Source organism: Lithobates pipiens, unplaced genomic scaffold, assembly GCF_037356315.1.
Source record: "Lithobates pipiens isolate NorthernLeopardFrog02 unplaced genomic scaffold, aLitPip1_a1.2 Scaffold_18, whole genome shotgun sequence".
In the NCBI taxonomy this organism is placed as follows: domain Eukaryota; kingdom Metazoa; phylum Chordata; class Amphibia; order Anura; family Ranidae; genus Lithobates; species Lithobates pipiens.
In genome coordinates, this window is record NW_027507758.1 from 2,444,555 (window position 1) to 2,466,449 (window position 21,895).

At 49.7% G+C, this 21,895-nt stretch overlaps 1 protein-coding gene across 1 annotated transcript in view; it reads right to left on the minus strand.

Annotated features, from left to right (window-relative positions):
* The window catches only part of LOC143986946 (TOG array regulator of axonemal microtubules protein 2-like), a 59,176-nt gene that overhangs the window by 26,792 nt on the left and 10,489 nt on the right, over positions 1-21,895 (minus strand). Inside the window, exons 6-10 of the mRNA XM_077485359.1 lie at positions 21,740-21,774; positions 12,593-12,735; positions 8,312-8,447; positions 4,604-4,798; positions 1,395-1,533 (exon numbers count right to left, since the gene is read on the minus strand). Of these exons, the coding sequence (XP_077341485.1) occupies positions 1,395-1,533; positions 4,604-4,798; positions 8,312-8,447; positions 12,593-12,735; positions 21,740-21,774 (648 nt within the window). The remainder of the gene's footprint in view (positions 1-1,394; positions 1,534-4,603; positions 4,799-8,311; positions 8,448-12,592; positions 12,736-21,739; positions 21,775-21,895) is intronic.

The window sequence follows — 21,895 nt, forward strand, 5'->3', positions numbered from 1 at the left end:
TCCCTTATTATATTATATTGATACTTCTATCAGATATTATTTTTTTTTATTTTTTTTTAAAGAGATATTTATTGTTACTTCTATTTTGTATTATATATTTTTACTTCTATCCCATATTATATACAGTATTGTTACTTTTATTCCTTATTATATATATTAATACTTCTATCAGATATTATTTATTGTTATTTCTATTATATATTGATAATTCCATCACATATTATATATTATCACATATATTCCAAATTATATATTGTTACTTCAATTGGGTATTATTTATTGTTTTTTATATTATATATTATACTGTATATTGTTACTTTTATCACATTATATATTGATACTTTCATACCATATTATATATGGTTACTCCTATTCTGTGTCATATATTATTTCTTCCATCACATTATATATTATTACTTCCATTTCATAATATTTATTGTTACTTCCATTCTATATTAATGTAACCCGATAATCATTATTACTTATTATTCAGTAATTGTATTATTTTAGAATATTTTATATATTTTTTTATTTTTAATATTTTATTTGGAAAAAATATTTTTATTTTATAATAATTGTGATATTTGAAATGCAGGTACCTTCCCAGGATTTTGTACTAGGGGTGCACTGATATTTTTTTTTTATTGGTGAGTACTGATACTTTTGGTCAAATACTCTCCGATACTGAGTACTGATACTTTGCAGTGCGATTTGCATCCATACAAATGAATGGGCGCGAATTGCACTGCAAAAAAAAAAAAAATCGCATGCGATTTGAACAGGAATGTGGTGCGATTCCACATGCGGCTTCCCCCATCGCTCCTGTGTGTGATCCCAGGCTTGTCACAGTGATTTCAGCCCGGGTTCCCACAGGAGCAGCGCGGGAAACCGCATGTGATGAGATGCATGAAATTCATTGCAGTGAAATTTGCACCCATTCATTTTAAATGGATGCAAATCGCACCACAAAGTATCCGTTTCTAAATCAGGAGCATTTTCAGGAGTACTCGTGAAAATACTCATCCCTGCTCTGTACAGCAGAACTCAGAGATGGGGGTGCAAATACAGCTGAAGGTGCCAATCAGCACATGGGGCATGGTGATTGCAGGAGAGAGCAGAGTGATGAGCTCATCAGTGTGCTGCTTCTCCTTTACTGTCCAATCACCGGATGGGGGTGGGGAGGTGACCTACTTATGCAGTAAAGAAAAGTCGGGTCACCAGACAGGGCTGTGCTGAGTGGCAGAGCAGTGTAAACCTCAGGGCTGGATGGATCCAGTTCTCTTCTATGTATTTTCTGTGTGTTTAGCAGTGTGATTGGAGTTCATCTGATGTAGGAGTCAGAGATCTCTGTGCGTTGGGATATGGCGGTCGGCACAAATCAGGAGGCGTCTTACCAGTCCTTGTGGTTCAGCCACTTCAGAGCCTCTATCATGCCTTGTTCTGGGTGGGACATTGGACCGGAGCTGGGCCCGCTGTCCTGAGAGTCTGTATCCCACTCCGAGAGGTCCACCAAGGAGGCCGGCAGGGAAAACGCTGCGACAGAAAACAACAGAAACACCTCAATAAACGCGTTCAGTGCAATCATCTCTTATGAATCAGCCGGCCTGAAATGTTGATCGGCCACAGTGGCGCATGACGCAGTACAGATTAGCACCATGCATCACAGAGCAGCACCACGCGGTACAGTACCATGCAGCGCCATACAGTACAGTGCAGCAACATGCAGTACAGCACCATGCGGTACAGTACCATGCAGCGCCATACAGTACAGTGCAGCAACATGCAGTACAGTGCAGCACCATACAGTACAGTGCAGCAACATGCAGTACAGCACCATGCAGTACAGCACCATGCAGCGCCATACAGTACAGTGCAGCAACATGCAGTACAGCACCATGCAGTACAGTACCATGCAGCGCCATACAGTACAGTGCAGCAACATGCAGTACAGTGCAGCACCATACAGTACAGTGCAGCACAATACAGTACAGAATAGCACCCTGCAATACAGCGCAGCATCATACAGTACAGAATAGCACCATGCAGTACAGAATAGCACCCTGCATACAGCACAGCACCATACAGTACAGTGCAGCACCATACAGTACAGCGCAGCACCATACAGTACAGAATAGCACCATACAGTACAGAATAGCACCCTGCAATACAGCGCAGCACCATGCAGTACAGAATAGCACCCTGCATACAGCACAGCACCATACAGTACAGCACAGCACCATACAGTACAGCGCAGCACCATACAGTACAGCGCAGCACCATACAGTACAGAATAGCACCATACAGTACAGAATAGCACCCTGCAATACAGCGCAGCACCATGCAGTACAGAATAGCACCCTGCATACAGCACAGCACCATACAGTACAGCACAGCACCATACAGTACAGCGCAGCACCATACAGTACAGCGCAGCACCATACAGTACAGAATAGCACCCTGCAATACAGCACAGCACCATACAGTACAGAGCAGCACCATACAGTACAGAGCAGCACCATACAGTACAGCGCAGCACCATACAGTACAGTGCAGCAACATGCAGTACAGCACCATGCAGTACAGCACCATGCAGCACGATACAGTACAGCGCAGCAACATGCAGTACAGCGCAGCACAATACAGTACAGCGCAGCACAATACAGTACAGAATAGCACCCTGCAATACAGCGCAGCATCATACAGTACAGAGCAGCACCATACAGTACAGAATAGCACCATGCAGTACAGAATAGCACCCTGCATACAGCACAGCACCATACAGTACAGTGCAGCACCATACAGTACAGCGCAGCACCATACAGTACAGAATAGCACCATACAGTACAGAATAGCACCCTGCAATACAGCGCAGCACCATGCAGTACAGAATAGCACCCTGCATACAGCACAGCACCATACAGTACAGCACAGCACCATACAGTACAGCGCAGCACCATACAGTACAGCGCAGCACCATACAGTACAGAATAGCACCATACAGTACAGAATAGCACCCTGCAATACAGCGCAGCACCATGCAGTACAGAATAGCACCCTGCATACAGCACAGCACCATACAGTACAGCACAGCACCATACAGTACAGCGCAGCACCATACAGTACAGCGCAGCACCATACAGTACAGAATAGCACCCTGCAATACAGCACAGCACCATACAGTACAGAGCAGCACCATACAGTACAGAGCAGCACCATACAGTACAGCGCAGCACCATACAGTACAGTGCAGCAACATGCAGTACAGCGCAGCACAATACAGTACAGCGCAGCACAATACAGTACAGCGCAGCACAATGCAGTTCAGAATAGCACCCTGCAATACAGCGCAGCATCATACAGTACAGAGCAGCACCATACAGTACAGAATAGCACCATGCAGTACAGAATAGCACCCTGTATACAGCACAGCACCATACAGTACAGCACAGCACCATACAGTACAGCGCAGCACCATACAGTACAGCGCAGCACCATACAGTACAGAATAGCACCATACAGTACAGAATAGCACCCTGCAATACAGCGCAGCACCATACAGTACAGAGCAGCACCCTGCAGTACAGAGCAGCACCCTGCAGTACAGAATAGCACCCTGCAGTACAGAATAGCACCCTGCAATACAGCGCAGCACCATACAGTACAGAGCAGCACCATACAGTATAGAGCAGCACCATACAGTACAGAATAGCACCATACAGTACAGAATAGCACCCTGCAATACAGCGCAGCACCATACAGTACAGCACAGCACCATACAGTATAGAGCAGCACCATACAGTACAGAATAGCACCATGCAGTACAGATTAGCACCATGCAGTACAGAATAGCACCATACAGTACAGAATAGCACCCTGCAATACAGCGCAGCACCATACAGTACAGAGCAGCACCATACAGTACAGTGCAGCACCATACAGTACAGTGCAGCACCAGACAGTATAGAGCAGCACCATACAGTACAGAATAGCACCATGCAGTACGGAATAGCACCATGCAGTACAGCGCAGCACCATACAGTACAGCGCAGCACCATACAGTATAGAGCAGAACCATGCGATACAGAGCAACATGATGTGATACAGAGCAGCACCATACAGTACAAAGCAGCACCATGCGGTACAGAGCAGCACCATGCGGTACAGAGCAGCACCATGCGGTACCTTACCATGTGGTACCATGCAGCACCATACAGTACAGTGCAGCAACATGCAGTACAGCGCAGCACCATACAGTACAGTGCAGCAACATGCAGTACCATGCAGTACAGCGCAGCACCATACAGTACAGTGCAGCAACATGCAGTACAGCGCAGCACCGTGCAGTACAGCGCAGCACCGTACAGTACAGCGCAGCACCGTGCAGTACAGCGCAGCACCGTGCAGTACAGCGCAGCACCGTGCAGTACAGCGCAGCACCGTGCAGTACAGCGCAGCACCGTACAGTACAGATTAGCACCTATCCCTGCCTGGACTGGAGGGGACGCCTGGGCCCTCTGACCACACCGGAACCTCAGAGCCTCATGCCCCGGGGCTAAACGCACAGCGTGATGGAGCCTCAGTCTCAATGTCCATGGGAAGTTACCGGAAGAATGGCGGAAGTCGCTCACGGTAGGTTCCGGGTTGATGGTCGGGATGCTGGGCAGGGATGGTCGACTGACCCATTTGTTGAGGCTCATGTTGGTCTTGTTGGCCATGTTGGTCCCTCCTCTTCTCTTCTCCGCACTGATGGGGACGGTGTTCAGTCCGCTCAGGGTGAAAGAGGTCACTGACACGGAATCTGGAATACACCAATCAGAGACTTACCATACAAAGTCTCCAGACCTTCGTATCTCCACCACACTTGGTGTCATTTTATCTGGAAATCCTTAAAAAATCTGTTCCCCTCCAACATCCCCTCCCCCTGATATGTGCCTGCTGTCCCACGTACAGGTATGAGGAAGTCTCCGGTTCTCTTTGTATTGCTTCCTCTATGTGACCATCCCTGGTAAGCCTGTCAGTCCCTCTGCTTTCCTTTCTTAAACTGACCACACTTGGCATAGAAGCACATTGTTCCTAGTGTGGTCAGTTTGGTGGCTGTGCTGGGAGAACAGCCTACCTGTCTTCCAGTGGTCAGACTTGTGCTGATACGCCCCCCTCCACAACTGCTCACTGGGAGGATCAGTTTCCTGTGGCACGTCCCCATGCAGGCAAGCAAAAGAAAAAAAGATGGGGGTGGGTATCTTGATTGATCGAACTTTCACCCTATTTAGCCCTGCCCACTCCCAACAAGACACGCCCACATCTTTGCTGCGACAACCTTCACTGTCTGCTTACATGTCCCTCTATCTCATCTTGGACAGTATGCTTACATGTCCCTCTATCTCACAGTAGCAGGGAGGTTGGAGCATTGGGTAATAGAGGTGGTATTAGTAGTAGGGGTAATAAAAGTAGTAGCAGTAGTAGGGATAACAGATGTAGTAGGGGTAGTAGTAGTAGTAATAGTAGTAGTAGTAGTAGGGGTAATAGAAGAAATAGTAATAGAAGTAGTAGTAGGGGTAATAGTAGTAGTAGTAGTAGGGGTAATAGAAGTAGTAGTAGTAGAGGTAATAGAAGTAATAGGGGTAACAGAAGTAGTAGGGGTATTAGTAGTAGTAGGGGTAATATAAGTATTAGGATACACAGGATCACAGTGGCAGGGTGGTGGCCCCGGATCACAGTGGCAGGGTGGTGGCGCTGCATCACAGTGGCAGGGTGGTGGCGCTGGATCACAGTGGCAGGGTGGTGGCGCTGGATCACAGTGGCAGGGTGGTGGCGCTGGATCACAGTGGCAGGGTGGTGGCGCTGGATCACAGTGGCAGGGTGGTGGCGCTGGATCACAGTGGCAGGGTGGTGGCGCTGGATCACAGTGGCAGGGTGGTGGCGCTGGATCACAGTGGCAGGGAGGTGGCGCTGGATCACAGTGGCAGGGTGGTGGCGCTGGATCACAGTGGCAGGGTGGTGGCGCTGGATCACAGTGGCAGGGTGGTGGCCCAGGATCACAGTGGCAGGGTGGTGGCCCAGGATCACAGTGGCAGGGTGGTGGCCCAGGATCACAGTGGCAGGGTGGTGGCCCAGGATCACAGTGGCAGGGTGGTGGCCCAGGATCACAGTGGCAGGGTGGTGGCACAGGATGACAGTGGCAGGGTGGTGGCACAGGATAACAGTGGCAGGGTGGTGGCGCAGGATCACAGTGGCTGGGTGGTGGCGCAGGATCACAGTGGCTGGGTGGTGGCACAGGATCACAGTGGCAGGGTGGTGGCGCAGGATCACAGTGGCAGGGTGGTGGCACAGGATCACAGTGGCTGGGTGGAGGCCCAGGATCACAGTGGCAGGGTGGTGGCCCAGGATCACAGTGGCAGGGTGGTGGCGCAGGATCACAGTGGCAGGGTGGTGGCGCAGGATTACAGTGGCAGGGTGGTGGCTCAGGATCACAGTGGCAGGGTGGTGGCACAGGATCACAGTGGCAGGGTGGTGGCACAGGATCACAGTGGCAGGGTGGTGGCACAGGATAACAGTGGCTGGGTGGTGGCGCAGGATCACAGTGGCTGGGTGGTGGCGCAGGATCACAGTGGCTGGGTGGTGGCACAGGATCACAGTGGCAGGGTGGTGGCGCAGGATCACAGTGGCAGGGTGGTGGCACAGGATCACAGTGGCTGGGTGGAGGCCCAGGATCACAGTGGCAGGGTGGTGGCCCAGGATCACAGTGGCAGGGTGGTGGCGCAGGATCACAGTGGCAGGGTGGTGGCGCAGGATTACAGTGGCAGGGTGGTGGCTCAGGATCACAGTGGCAGGGTGGTGGCACAGGATCACAGTGGCAGGGTGGTGGCACAGGATCACAGTGGCAGGGTGGTGGCGCAGGATCACAGTGGCAGGGTGGTGGCGCAGGATCACAGTGGCAGGGTGGTGGCGCAGGATCATAGTGGCAGGGTGGTGGCGCAGGATTACAGTGGCAGGGTGGTGGCGCAGGATCACAGTGGCAGGGTGGTGGTGCAGGATCATAGTGGCAGGGTGGTGGCGCAGGATCACAGTGGCAGGGTGGTGGCCCAGGATCACAGTGGCAGGGTGGTGGCGCTGGATCACAGTGGCAGGGTGGTGGCGCTGGATCACAGTGGCAGGGTGGTGGCGCTGGATCACAGTGGCAGGGTGGTGGCACAGGATCACAGTGGCAGGGTGGTGGCGCAGGATCACAGTGGCAGGGTGGTGGCGCAGGATCACAGTGGCAGGGTGGTGGCGCAGGATCACAGTGGCAGGGTGGTGGCGCAGGATTACAGTGGCAGGGTGGTGGCGCAGGATCACAGTGGCAGGGTGGTGGCCCAGGATCACAGTGGCAGGGTGGTGGCGCTGGATCACAGTGGCAGGGTGGTGGCGCTGGATCACAGTGGCAGGGTGGTGGCGCTGGATCACAGTGGCAGGGTGGTGGCGCAGGATCACAGTGGCAGGGTGGTGGTGCAGGATCATAGTGGCAGGGTGGTGGCGCAGGATCACAGTGGCAGGGTGGTGGCCCAGGATCACAGTGGCAGGGTGGTGGTGCTGGATCACAGTGGCAGGGTGGTGGCGCTGGATCACAGTGGCAGGGTGGTGGCGCTGGATCACAGTGGCAGGGTGGTGGCGCTGGATCACAGTGGCAGGGTGGTGGCGCTGGATCACAGTGGCAGGGTGGTGGCCCAGGATCACAGTGGCAGGGTGGTGGCGCAGGATCATAGTGGCAGGGTGGTGGCGCAGGATTACAGTGGCAGGGTGGTGGCACAGGATCACAGTGGCAGGGTGGTGGCCCAGGATCACAGTGGCAGGGTGGTGGCGCAGGATCATAGTGGCAGGGTGGTGGCGCAGGATTACAGTGGCAGGGTGGTGGCACAGGATCACAGTGGCAGGGTGGTGGCGCAGGATCACAGTGGCAGGGTGGTGGCGCAGGATCATAGTGGCAGGGTGGTGGCGCAGGATTACAGTGGCAGGGTGGTGGCGCAGGATCACAGTGGCAGGGTGGTGGTGCAGGATCATAGTGGCAGGGTGGTGGTGCAGGATCATAGTGGCAGGGTGGTGGCGCAGGATCACAGTGGCAGGGTGGTGGCGCAGGATCACAGTGGCAGGGTGGTGGCGCAGGATCACAGTGGCAGGGTGGCGCAGGATTTTCAGGATAAAACAGGTGCAGAGGAGGCGGCATATATTGCCTTCCAGCTGCCTGTCAACCACTCTCTGAAAAGTGTACCAGCACAAATCGCTTTTCAGAGGGGCGGACAGGACTGTCCTTTAAGGAAGTAAATTTGGCACTCACCTCCCCCGCCATCCAATCCTTGAAGCTTCTCCCACAACTGCTGCTGGCTCCGCCTCCTCTCGATCCGCATCGTCTCCATTTCTTGCTGTTTCTGTCTCATCTTATCCTGAGCAGACTTGGATATGGAGAAACTGACCTGAAATGACAGAGAGACGGCGATTCCTACATTGGCCTCAAAGTGATCGTTTCTTTTCTTTGATCGGCTGCTAACCCAACCCCCCTGCGAATGATTACGTCTCATTTAGAGGGGTCGTCCAATTTACTGAATGACCTATCGCTGCTTCCCGTAGATTACATCGCAATTTGTCCGGCAAATCTGCAAACATTCATTCTGTGCAAATATTGCAAAAACAAAATGTTCTTTAGTCGGTTTTCTCTTCTGAATGAATGTTCTTTTATTATGGGCAGTAGTATAAAATCTGCCACTAGATGGAGCTGAGGAGCATAGGAAATAGGAAATACATAGGAAATACATAGGAAATACATAGGAAATACATAGGAAATACATAGGTCACTGTAGCCGGAGATACAATGTAACAATGCTAGAAAATGCCAACAGTAAGAAATAAACAATTAGTGCTGATTCCCTCTAGCATTCTCTACAATGGTTACATTGTATCTCTTGTTACAAAGACACACACATATATATATATGAATGTCACTATACATTGCACCTCTCCTGCAGCTGCGGCACCCCCCTCGTCTCTGCCCCCCACCTTGTCTTACTAGTTGGCAGCAGAAAGGAGGACAGAACTCCTCCACCAGATCCTGTGCCTCTCCATGCAGCTGCAGAGAGGCTTGTATCTGCCACCCTCCCCCCCCCCCAGCAGTCAGCAGCAGAGAGGAGGACAGAACTCCTCCGCCAGATCCTGCACCCCTTTGTCTTTGCCTATCAGGGGTCTCAGAATTTAGCAGACTCTGCCAGCTGACTGCAGCCCTCCTTTGGACCTCCTCCAGACCCTGCACTTTCGACTTCCAAGCTTATTCCCAGCAGCAGCAGCAGAAGGTATGGGAGGGGGGTGGGGTGCACTGTGATGCAGTGGTGGCCCGTCCATTAGGGGCACAGGGATGCCGCCACCCAATCCATGTGCCCGGCCCCTAAACTACATGCAGGACGCCGGACCATGGATTCCAATGGGGGGGGGTTTAATGATAATAGGCTTCAAAAAGGGGTGGTCTCGGGGCGTAGAGCACTGCACCCCCATCCCGCCCAGTTGTGTGACAATAGCGGTTTAATATTTACTAATGTCTTCCTGCTTCTCCTCCCGGCCAATCAGGAAGTGGCTCCTGAGATCCCCATTGGCCGAGAGTCTTAGGACTGGTCTCAGGACCCGCCTCCTGTTTGGCGGGGAGGAGAAGCATCGCCCCGGCAGCAGCAGTACCCCGGAATTCAGCAGTGCACCGCCACCTCGTCCTCCTCCCCGCTCCTCCACCGCAGTACAAGGAAAGGCCACTGATTACGTGGGGAGGCTTTCCTACAAGAGGATCGCTGCTGTAATCGATTGAGAGCCGAGGGCAGGGGGGAGGATGGGGGTGCTTGGGCATCTGATGTAAGGGGGGGGGGGGGGGTGCTCTGGACAGAACAAAAAGTCAAACGCTTGTAAAAGTGGCTTTTTATAAGTGTCACATGATGGCCCCCGACCATCCATAAGGGATATCAGCAAACAAGCTTTTCTATGGGGGATCTATTGTTGCTGTGGGAGTCTATTGTTGCTTTGGGGTGTCTGTTGTTGTTGGGGAGGACCTAACGTTTCTGTGTGGATCCAATGTTGCTGGGGTCTATTGTTGAGTTTGGAGCGTCTGTTGCTGTGGCGGAGGATCTACTGTTGCTGTTGGAGTCTATTGTTGCTTGGAAAGTCTGTTGTTTTGGCGGATGATCTATTGTTGCTGGCTGCTAAAGAGTCTATTGGTCTTGACTGCTGGGGATCTATTGTTGCTGTGGGGGTCTACTTTTGTTGGGGGTATTTGCAGAGGGATCTATTGTTTTGGGGGTTCTCTTGCTGCTTAGGAATCTAGTGTTTCTGAGGAGAATCTATTGTTGGTGGGTGGGTTTATTGTTGCTGGGGAGAATCTATTGTTGCTGTGGGTTATTGTTGCTTGGGGGTCTATTGTTTTGGGGGTTCTTTTGCTGCTTGGGGCTGAGGTTATCTATTGTTTAGATTTATGGTTGCTGAGGGGGGGGGGATCTATTGTTTGCTTGGTTGTTATTGTTGCTTGGAAGAATATATTTTTGGTGGGTGGATTTATCATTGCTGGGGGGATCTATTGTTGCTGGAGTGGGAGAGTTATTGCGGTATTGCTGCAGGGGGATTATTTTTTGGGGGGGGTTCATTGCTGCTTGGGGGGGGGGTCTATTGTCTCTGGGGAGAATCTATTGTTGCTGGGTGGATTTGTTGCTACTGAAGACGGGGGGGGGGGGGGGGGTTGGGGTCTATTGTTTGAAGGGGGTTTTATTGTTGCTGGGGTGATCTATTGATCTATTGTTGCTGTGGGTCTATTGCTGACGAATAGATTTATGGTTGCTGGGGGGGGGGGATCTATTTTTTGGAGGGGGTTTTATTATTGTTGCTTGGAAGAATCTATTTTTGGAGGGTGGATTTATTGTTGCTGAAGGGGGCGGGATCTATTGTTGCTGGGGGGATCTATTGTTGCTGGAGTGGGGGCCGTTATTGCTGCAGGGGGATTTGGGGGGGTTTCATTACTGCTTGGGGGGAGTCTATTGTTTCTGGGGAGAATCAATTGTTGCTGGGTGGAATTGTTGCTACTGGGGTGGGGGAGGGGGGGTGGGATCTATTGTTTGAAGCAGGTTTTATTGTTGCTGGGGTGATCTATTAGTCTATTGTTGACGGATAGATTTATGGTTGCTGAGGGGGGAGGGATCTATTGTTTGGAGGGGGTTTTATTGTTGCTGGGGGGTCTATTGTTGACGGATAGATTTATGGTTGCTGAGGGGGGATCTATTGTTTGGAGGGGGTTTTATTGTTGCTGGGGGATCTACTGTTGACGGATAGATTTATGGTTGCTGCGGGGGGAATCTATTGTTTGGTGGGGGTTTTATTGTTGCTGGGGGTCTATTGTTGACGGATAGATTTATGGTTGCTGAGGGGGGAGGGATCTATTGTTTGGTGGGGGTTTTATTGTTGCTGGGGGATCTATTGTTTGGAGGGGGTTTTATTGTTGCTGGGGGTCTATTGTTGATGGATAGATTTATGGTTGCTGAGGGGGGAGAGGTCTATTGTTTGGAGGGGGTTTTATTGTTGCTGAGGGATCTATTGTTGATGGATAGATTTATGGTTGCTGAGGGGGGGTCTATTGTTTGGAGGGGGTTTTATCATTGTTGCTGTGGGGGGGGGGATCTACTGTTGCTGGGTGCAGGGAATCGGTTTTGTTAACATATTCTGTGAAGGGGTGGTACTGGGAGGTGGGTGGGGGGCGGAGACAAGGGGTGACTGGGGGATGGGTATTTATATATAAGGTATAGGTGATAGGACGGGGGGCTCGATACATTGTATATATAATAGGAATGTTTGATACAATGATGCTACAAGCGGAATACTTTGCACTCTATTGGTTGTTTTTGGGACCGCCCACATTCATATTTCAGGGCACAGCTGTCTGATAATTTGGGGATCTCCAATGTCCATGGCTTCCTGTGGTGAGGGTTGTTTTTATGGGGGGGGGGGGTATTTTCTTTTGGGGGAGGGGTTGGATCTATTGTATAGTGAATGTTGGGTGAATGTGTATTGGGTCTGTTGAGTCTCACAGAAGTTCTTTGTAAAGAATAAAAATGCGGATCGCCATTTACCGTCGGCCGGGCAGCCGGGCGCAGAGGCCGTCCCCCGGTGACGACACGCCAGGCGGGTCAGAACCAAATCCAGAGAAGTTCTGTGAGGATCTGGCAGAATTTTCTCCACATTTCATCGAACAATTCGTCTAACAATCCCGCCAAGAACGACAGAAACAGCAACTCCGACACCAGCAGAAGCGTGCGCATGATGATGGCCGTAGGACCGCCGGGTCGCCTGTTAGCAGTGTTGCCTAGCAACAGGGAAGCCCACCTCACATAGGATTGTTGGTGGAGACAACACAACTTTATTGAGAGCAAATGGACAGCGACACTCCACGGGCTGTTTTCCTACATGAATCACATTGGTGGGGGGGGGGGGAGGGAGGGGGTGAAACATGTCAGAGGAGAACAATCAGCTCCTCTCCACCCAAAACTGAAACAAGCGGCTTTCATATGACGGACCGTACATGGAGAATATCAGAGGGAAGACTCACCCGCGAATAGCTTTCCTTCAACTCCTCGTCCCTGACAAGCGGCGGCGATTGTGCGGCATCGGGGGAGAGAGATGGTAACACCGGCCGGGAGGGGACTGGATCCAAATCACTTCCCACAGCGGATATGTGACGGCTCTCCGCATCTGAGGAAGACAAGCGCACAGAGAGATCATTAAAAATGAAGTCACGATGACCTCATACTCCACTACCCCCACTATTCACTCCTGTTCAGAATGTGTCCTCATTGCAGTGTCTATAGACATGTACAGAGACAACAGAGAAGGGCAGAGGAAGGCATGACGGGAGTACTCATCCCCTGCCTTCACGTGACCTGCACCCTTCTCTCCTGTCTCTCAATCACCATTGGATCTTATTAGATTGTGGTGTATTATATATTATTACATAGGAGGTGAGGACGAAAAATACACAAGTCCATCAAGTCCAACCCATGTGTGTGATTATATGTCAGTATTACATTGTATATCATGTATGTTGTGTGATTATATGTCAGTATTACATTGTATATCATGTATGTTGTGTGATTATATGTCAGTGTTACATTGTATATCATGTATGTTGTGTGATTATATGTCAGTATTACATTGTATATCATGTATGTTGTGTGATTATATGTCAGTGTTGCATTGTATATCATGTATGTTGTGTGATTATATGTCAGTGTTACATTGTATATCATGTATGTTGTGTGATTATATGTCAGTGTTGCATTGTATATCATGTATGTTGTGTGATTATATGTCAGTATTACATTGTATATCATGTATGTTGTGTGATTATATGTCACTATTACATTGTATATCATGTATGTTGCGGTCATTCAGGTGATTAATAGTTTCTTCAAACTATCGATGCCCCCCACTGAGACCACCGCCTGTGGAAGGGAATTCCACATCCTTGCCACTCTTACAGTAAAGAACCCTCTACATAGTTTAAGGTTAAACCTCTTTTCTTCTAATTTTAATGAGTGGCCACGAGTCTTGTTATACTGCCTTCTGCGAAAAAGTTTTCTCCCTATTGTGAGGTCACCAGTCCGGTATTTATATATTGTGGGGTCACCAGTCCGGTATTTATATATTGTGGGGTCACCAGTCCGGTATTTGTATATTGTGGGGTCACCAGTCCGGTATTTGTATATTGTGGGATCACCGGTCCGGTATTTATATATTGTGGGGTCACCAGTCCGGTATTTATATATTGTGGGGTCACCAGTCCAGTATTTATATATTGTGGGGTCACCAGTCCGGTATTTATATATTGTGGGGTCACCAGTCCAGTATTTATATATTGTGGGGTCACCAGTCCGGTATTTATATATTGTGAGGTCACCAGTCCGGTATTTATATATTGTGAGGTCACCAGTCCGGTATTTATATATTGTGGGGTCACCAGTCCGGTATTTATATATTGTGAGGTCACCAGTCCAGTATTTATATATTGTGAGGTCACCAGTCCAGTATTTATATATTGTGGGGTCACCAGTCCGGTATTTATATATTGTGAGGTCACCAGTCCAGTATTTATATATTGTGAGGTCACCAGTCCGGTATTTATATATTGTGAGGTCACCAGTCCGGTATTTATATATTGTGAGGTCACCAGTCCAGTATTTATATATTGTGGGGTCACCAGTCCAGTATTTATATATTGTGGGGTCACCAGTCCGGTATTTATATATTGTGAGGTCACCAGTCCAGTATTTATATATTGTGAGGTCACCAGTCCGGTATTTATATATTGTGAGGTCACCAGTCCAGTGTTTATATATTGTGAGGTCACCAGTCCGGTATTTATATATTGTGAGGTCACCAGTCCAGTATTTATATATTGTGAGGTCACCAGTCCGGTATTTATATATTGTGAGGTCACCAGTCCGGTATTTATATATTGTGAGGTCACCAGTCCGGTATTTATATATTGTGAGGTCACCAGTCCAGTATTTATATATTGTGAGGTCACCAGTCCAGTATTTATATATTGTGAGGTCACCAGTCCGGTATTTATATATTGTGGGGTCACCAGTCCGATATTTATATATTGTGAGGTCACCAGTCCGGTATTTATATATTGGGGGGTCACCAGTCCGGTATTTATATGATGAAATCATATCCCCTCTCAGGCGTCTCTTCTCCAGAGAGAATAAGTTCAGAGCTCACAACCTTTCCTCATAACTAATATCCTCCAGACCCTTTATTAGCTTTGTTGCCCTTCTTTGTAGTCGCTCCATTTCCAGTACATCCTTCCTGAGGACTGGTGCCCAGAACTGGACAGTATACTCCAGGTGCGGCCGGACCAGAGTCTTGTAGAGGGGAGAATTATCCTTTTATCTCTGGAGTTGATCCCCTTTTTAATGCCAATATTCTGTTTGCTTTGGCATTGCATGTCATTGCTAAGCCCATCATCTTCTACTCAGTGCCCGAGTCTTCTACTCAGTGCCCCGAGTCTTCTACTCAGTGCCCCGAGTCTTCTACTCAGTGCCCCGAGTCTTCTACTCAGTGCCCCGAGTCTTCTACTCAGTGCCCCGAGTCTTCTACTCAGTGCCCCGAGTCTTCTACTCAGTGCCCTGGATTTTCTACTGAAAGCACTGAGTCTTCTACTGATTGTCTTTGGTCTGTCTTCTACTGAGTGCCCGGGGTCTTCTACTGAGTGCCCGGGGTCTTCTACTGAGTGCCCGGGGTCTTCTACTGAGTGTCCTTGTTCTGTCTCCTACTGAGTGCCCCAGATCTTCTACTGAGTGCCCCAGATCTTCTACTGTTTGCCTCAAATCTTCTACTGTTTGCCTCAAATCTTCTACTGATTGCCTCAAATCTTCTACTGATTGCCTCAAATCTTCTACTGATTGCCTCAAATCTTCTATTGATTGCCTCAAATCTTCTACTGATTGCCTCAAATCTTCTACTGATTGCCTCAAATCTTCTACTGATTGCCCCAAATCTTCTACTGATTGCCTCAAATCTTCTACTGATTGCCTCAAATCTTCTACTGATTGCCTCAAATCTTCTACTGATTGCCCCAGATCTTCTACTGATTGCCCCAGATCTTCTACTGATTGCCCCAGATCTTCTACTGATTGCCCCAAATCTTCTACTGATTGCCTCAAATCTTCTACTGATTGCCCCAGATCTTCTACTGATTGCCCCAGATCTTCTACTGAGTGCCCCAGATCTGCTACTGAGTGCCCCAGATCTTCTACTGATTGCCCCAGATCTTCTACTGATTGCCCCAGATCTTCTACTGATTGCCCCAAATCTTCTACTGATTGCCTCAAATCTTCTACTGATTGCCCCAGATCTTCTACTGATTGCCCCAGATCTTCTACTGATTGCCCCAGATCTTCTACTGAGTGCCCCAGATCTGCTACTGAGTGCCCCAGATCTTCTACTGATTGCCCTGGGTCTTTTACTGAGTGCCCCATGTTTTTTTACCAAGTGCCCAGTATCTTCTACTGAGTACCCTGGATCTTATACTGAATGCCCTTGGTTTTTTAGTGAGTATCCCAGGTCTTCTACTGGGTGTCCCAGGAATTCTACTGAGAGCTCTGAGTCTTCTACTCAGTGCCCCGAATCTTCTACTCAGTGCCCCGAGTCTTCTACTCAGTGCCCCCGAGTCTTCTACTCAGTGCCCCCGAGTCTTCTACTCAGTGCCCCCGAGTCTTCTACTCAGTGCCCTGGATTTTCTACTGAAAGCACTGAGTCTTCTACTGAGTGTCTTTGGTCTGCCCTGAATTTTCTACTGAGTGCCCGGGGTCTTCTACTGAGTGTCCTTGGTCTGTCTTCTACTGAGTGCCCGGGGTCTTCTACTGAGTGCCCGGGGTCTTCTACTGAGTGTCCTTGGTCTGTCTTCTACTGAGTGCCCCGATCTTCTACTGAGTGCCTCAAATCTTCTACTGATTGCCTCAAATCTTCTACTGATTGCCCCAGATCTTCTACTGATTGCCCCAGATCTTCTACTGATTGCCCCAGATCTGCTACTGAGTGCCCCAGATCTTCTACTGATTGCCCTGGGTCTTTTACTGAGTGCCCCATGTTTTTTTACCAAGTGCCCAGTATCTTCTACTGAGTACCCTGGATCTTATACTGAATGCCCTTGGTTTTTTTAGTGAGTATCCCAGGTCTTCTACTGGGTGTCCCAGGAATTCTACTGAGAGCTCTGAGTCTTCTACTCAGTACCCCGAATCTTCTACTCAGTGCCCCGAGTCTTCTACTCAGTGCCCCCGAGTCTTCTACTCAGTGCCCCGAATCTTCTACTCAGTGTTCGAGTCTTCTACTCAGTGCCCCCGAGTCTTCTATTCAGTGCCCCCGAGTCTTCTACTCAGTGCCCCCGAGTCTTCTACTCAGTGCCCCCGAGTCTTCTACTCAGTGCCCCCGAGTCTTCTACTCAGTGCCCCGAGTCTTCTACTCAGTGCCCTGGATTTTCTACTGAAAGCACTGAGTCTTCTACTGAGTGTCTTTGGTCTGCCCTGAATTTTCTAGTGAGTGCCCGGGGTCTTCTACTGAGTGTCCTTGGTCTGTCTCCTACTGAGTGCCCAGGGTCTTCTACTGAGTGCCCAGGGTCTTCTACTAAGTGCCCGGGGTCTTCTACTGAGTGTCCTTGGTCTGTCTTCTACTGAGTGCCCGGGGTCTTCTACTGAGTGCCCGGGGTCTGTCTTCTACTGAGTGCCCCGATCTTCTACTGATTGCCTCAAATCTTCTACTGATTGCCCTGGGTCTTTTACTGAATGCCCTTGGTTTTTTAGTGAGTATCCCAGGTCTTCTACTGGGTGTCCCAGGCATTCTACTGAGAGTGTCCTTCTATTCAGTGTCCTTCTATTCAGTGTCCTTCTATTCAGTGTCCTTCTATTCAGTGTCCGGAGTCTTCTACTGATGTGCCCTTTGAGATGTGGAGATTATACATTTTTGGAATATTGTATATATCGTATCTAGTTTTCAGTCTATTGATTATTGAGTCATCAATATGTGACGTTACAGTTTTTAGACCAATTCATTTTTTGTTTAGTTAAAAACGTGATATTAGTCTTAAATTTCATCCAAAGTGATCATCATGGAATCCTATCAGCCCCTCAACACCTTTAATCTGTGTGCCCAGAGGTGCTCCGGCTGTATCAGAACCCTAGAAACAGGGCCGGGACAAGGGGTGGGCAGGAGGGGCAGTTGCCATGGGCACTGTGGTAACATGGGTGGTGGGGGGGGGGCACCACAAGGAAATAGGGGGGAGGGGATTTATGTTGGAAAGGGGGATTTGGGGGGCAGCAGGGAGTAAGTATTGTTCTAGGAGGGGAAATTTCGGGGCTATGCTAAAATTTAGGGGGAGAAGGAATGGGGGGGGAAGAAGATTTGTAGTAGGAAGGATGATTGGGGCGCTTTGTGCTGGAAGGGGGGATTTGCAGTGGGGTTATTGGGAGGGGTAATCTTAAGGGTAGATAATTTGTGCTAGGAGGAGTGATTCTTTGGAGGGGGCACTTGAATTGAGGGGGATTTCGGGGGGAACAGATTTGCACTGGAAGGAGGGGGAATTTATGCTTAGGGGGTGAAAAAGATTAGTGCTCAGTTTTTTTTGGGGGGGGGGATTTTTGATGATGCATAATTCTCATACAGCTTGGGGGCGGGGGGTGCAGTTTGGCATGTTTGCCCTGGGCTCTGGATGACCTTGTCCCGGCACTGCCTAGAAACACCCCTGTACCCCAACATTTGGTGGTTGGTGGTACCTCGGCCACTTTTGTCCTGTTTTTGCGGACTTTGTAGGTTGGCCGGGTTGTAGCAAAATCGGGGACAACCCAAAATAAGACTTTCAAATCTCCCATTTTGTTGTGGAGTGATCAGCACCGGCCTTGGCACATTCCACGGTTCTTAGGTGAGTCACCCACGTGGCTCTATATATTGGGGTACCTCCCGACACTGGCTAGAATAGAGGAAGCCACTTGGATAAAGGGTGAAATGTCTCACAACCTCTAACAATTTGTCCCGAATTTATCACACTTTTCTCCGCCATAAAAACTGGCGACAGAAATGTATTTATTTATTTTAATTAACTTAATATTAATGTTTCTAAAATGTATCTGTTCAGGAACTACAAGACCCAGGAGGCCTCGCCAGTCTTGGGCTTGTAAAGTATAAAAGGACGTGTAGGGCATCCTTTTGACTCGGCCTGTGGCATGCTGGCACTTGTAGTTCTGCCACATCAGGTAACTCACGCCTGACAAGATTTTATAAACAATATAGAATTCCTTATTGGCAATTAGTGACTCCATCACCACATTGTGCTCCGTGTCACCGACTTGGAAAGCTCTCCCTGTCATTATCCCTTCATTGTGCTGACAGTTTGCACTATGTAGCAATAAACATGGCTACTGTGTCTCCCGTATTGTGCTGGTGACATAATTCTTCCCCTGGGCAGGTCTGACAAGCGCACCGCTAATTACCCCACACAATGAGCAGCCAATTACCCGGCTATTCATGGCGCGGCTCTCCGGGGTCCTGCCAGACTCATCTCAGCCCTGGACATGGAGCCAATGAAGAGCTGGCAGACCAAGTCCATATAGTAAGATATCAGGTGTCCTCCCAAGTCCAGTGATCTTCATAAACGAGAAACGTTGCTGGAGGACTCTTCTCCTTCCTCTACAAATCTCCTCTCCTGAAATACTCTGCTGGAGGACTCCGATTCTTCCTCTACAACTCTCCTCTCCTGAAATACTCTGCTGGAGGACTCTTCTCCTTCCTCTATAACTCTCCTCTCCCGAAATACTCTGCTGGAGGACTCCGATTCTTCCTCTACAACTCTCCTCTCCTGAAATACTCTTCATTGCTGGAGGACTCTGCTGCCTCCTCTATAGCTCTCCTCTCCTGATATACTCTGCTCTGCTGGAGGACTCTGCTCCTTCCTCTACAACTCTCCTCTCCCAAAATACTCTGCACTGCTGGAGGACTCTGCTCCTTCCTCTACAACTCTCCTCTCCTGAAATACTCTGCTGGAGGACTCTGCTCCTTCCTCTACAACTCTCCTCTCCAAAAATACTCTGCTGGAGGACTCTGCTCCTTCCTCTACAACTCTCCTCTCCCGAAATACTCTGCTGGAGGACTCTGCTCCTTCCTCTACAACTCTCCTCTCCTGAAATACTCTTCATTGCTGGAGGACTCTGCTGCCTCCTCTATAGCTCTCCTCTCCTGATATACTCTGCTCTGCTGGAGGACTCTGCTCCTTCCTCTACAACTCTCCTCTCCCAAAATACTCTGCACTGCTGGAGGACTCTGCTCCTTCCTCTACAACTCTCCTCTCCTGAAATACTCTGCTGGAGGACTCTGCTCCTTCCTCTACAACTCTCCTCTCCAAAAATACTCTGCTGGAGGACTCTGCTCCTTCCTCTACAACTCTCCTCTCCAAAAATACTCTGCTGGAGGACTCTGCTCCTTCCTCTACAACTCTCCTCTCCCGAAATACTCTGCTGGAGGACTCTGCTCCTTCCTCTACAACTCTCCTCTCCTGAAATACTCTTCATTGCTGGAGGACTCTGCTGCCTCCTCTATAGCTCTCCTCTCCTGATATACTCTGCTCTGCTGGAGGACTCTGCTCCTTCCTCTACAACTCTCCTCTCCCAAAATACTCTGCACTGCTGGAGGACTCTGCTCCTTCCTCTACAACTCTCCTCTCCTGAAATACTCTGCTGGAGGACTCTGCTCCTTCCTCTACAACTCTCCTCTCCAAAAATACTCTGCTGGAGGACTCTGCTCCTTCCTCTACAACTCTCCTCTCCAAAAATACTCTGCTGAAGGACTCTGCTCCTTCCTCTACAACTCTCCTCTCCCGAAATACTCTGCTGGAGGACTCCGCTCCTTCCTCTACAACTCTCCTCTCCCGAAATACTCTGCTGGAGGACTCTGCTCCTTCCTCTATAATGCTCCTCTAATGAAATACTCTGTGGGAGGACTCTGCACCTTCCTCTATAAGGCTCCTCTACTGAAATACTCTGCTCTGCTAAGAGGACTCTGCCCCTTCCTCTATAACGCTCCTCTCCAGTGGCGGCCGGTGCTCAAAATTCTGGGGGGGGTGGGGGGGGGCACAAACAAACTGAAAAAAACCCATCAATCGCAGCCTCTCTGTGCCCATCAAATGCTGCCACTGTGACCCATCCCCCGCTCACCCTCTGCCTGGCACTTACCCTGTTTTGGTGGGGCAGTGGGTGGCGGCGGCGAGCGGTGTCCTCCAAGTCTTCTCCCGTCCTCTCCTATAGGCCATTGGATGCCTGATAGACGTCCAATCACAGGGCCTGTCCTTTCAGCCAATCAGGTGACGGGTAACAGAACCGAGGAAACCTGATTGGCGGAGAGGTGGCTTCAGTGTTAAGAAAGCAAATATTCATTTGCTTTTCTAACACACCTGGGTGGGCTCTGAGTGCAATGCTCTGCACTCGCAGTTCACCTTTTTTGAAGTCTATTAGAGCCTCTGGCTCCAATCAGGTGCTTCAAAAATACACCCCCCCCCTCCCCCCCCCCCACTGTAATTCAGGTGCCCGAAAAGGATCCAGGCGCCTGAACAGGGGGTGGCAGCGGCGGCCATGGATAGGTTCATGCAATGCATCAATCATTGGTCAGAGAGGGGGTGGTTGGAGAAAGGGGGCGGCACCCTTAATGGACGGGCCCGCCTTGGTCCCGGCCCACATTATAAAGACTTTGTGTAGATGGAATTCAACGCGTTTCTCTATGTGTGTCCCGGATCCACATGTCGGGACGCCCCGAGATTTCATGTATGTGGCTGATTAATGTGAATGCGATACTTTCAATCGGTTTTGCCGACTCATCCTACTGTCTTTATTTTTGCCCCCTTTAGGCATTCCGACCATGTGACTACGCCACCCCCCAGGTCACCCCAGGTCACCCCCCAGGTCATCCCTGGTCACCCCCCAGGTCACCCCCCGGGTCATCCCAGGTCACCCCCCAGGTCACCCGAGACCACCCCCCAGGTCATCCCCCTGGTCACCCCCCAGGTCATGCAAGACCACCCCCCAGGTCACCCGAGACCACCCCCTAGGTCACCCCAGGTCACACCCCAGGTCACACCCCAGGTCACGATTCCCTTTTACTATCTCTATCATCATAGACTCGGAGTAGAACTATTATTACTGATTGTCGGACTCACCACACATCTTGTAGGGTTGGGGCTCCGAGGCAAAGCTGTAAATGAGGATAAAAGTCTTTAAAGTCATTATAAATGTTCATTTTTTTTTTTAAAGTAACAAACACATTACACTCACCTGCACTGTGGAAGGGTTTTGCACAGAGCGGCCCCGATCCT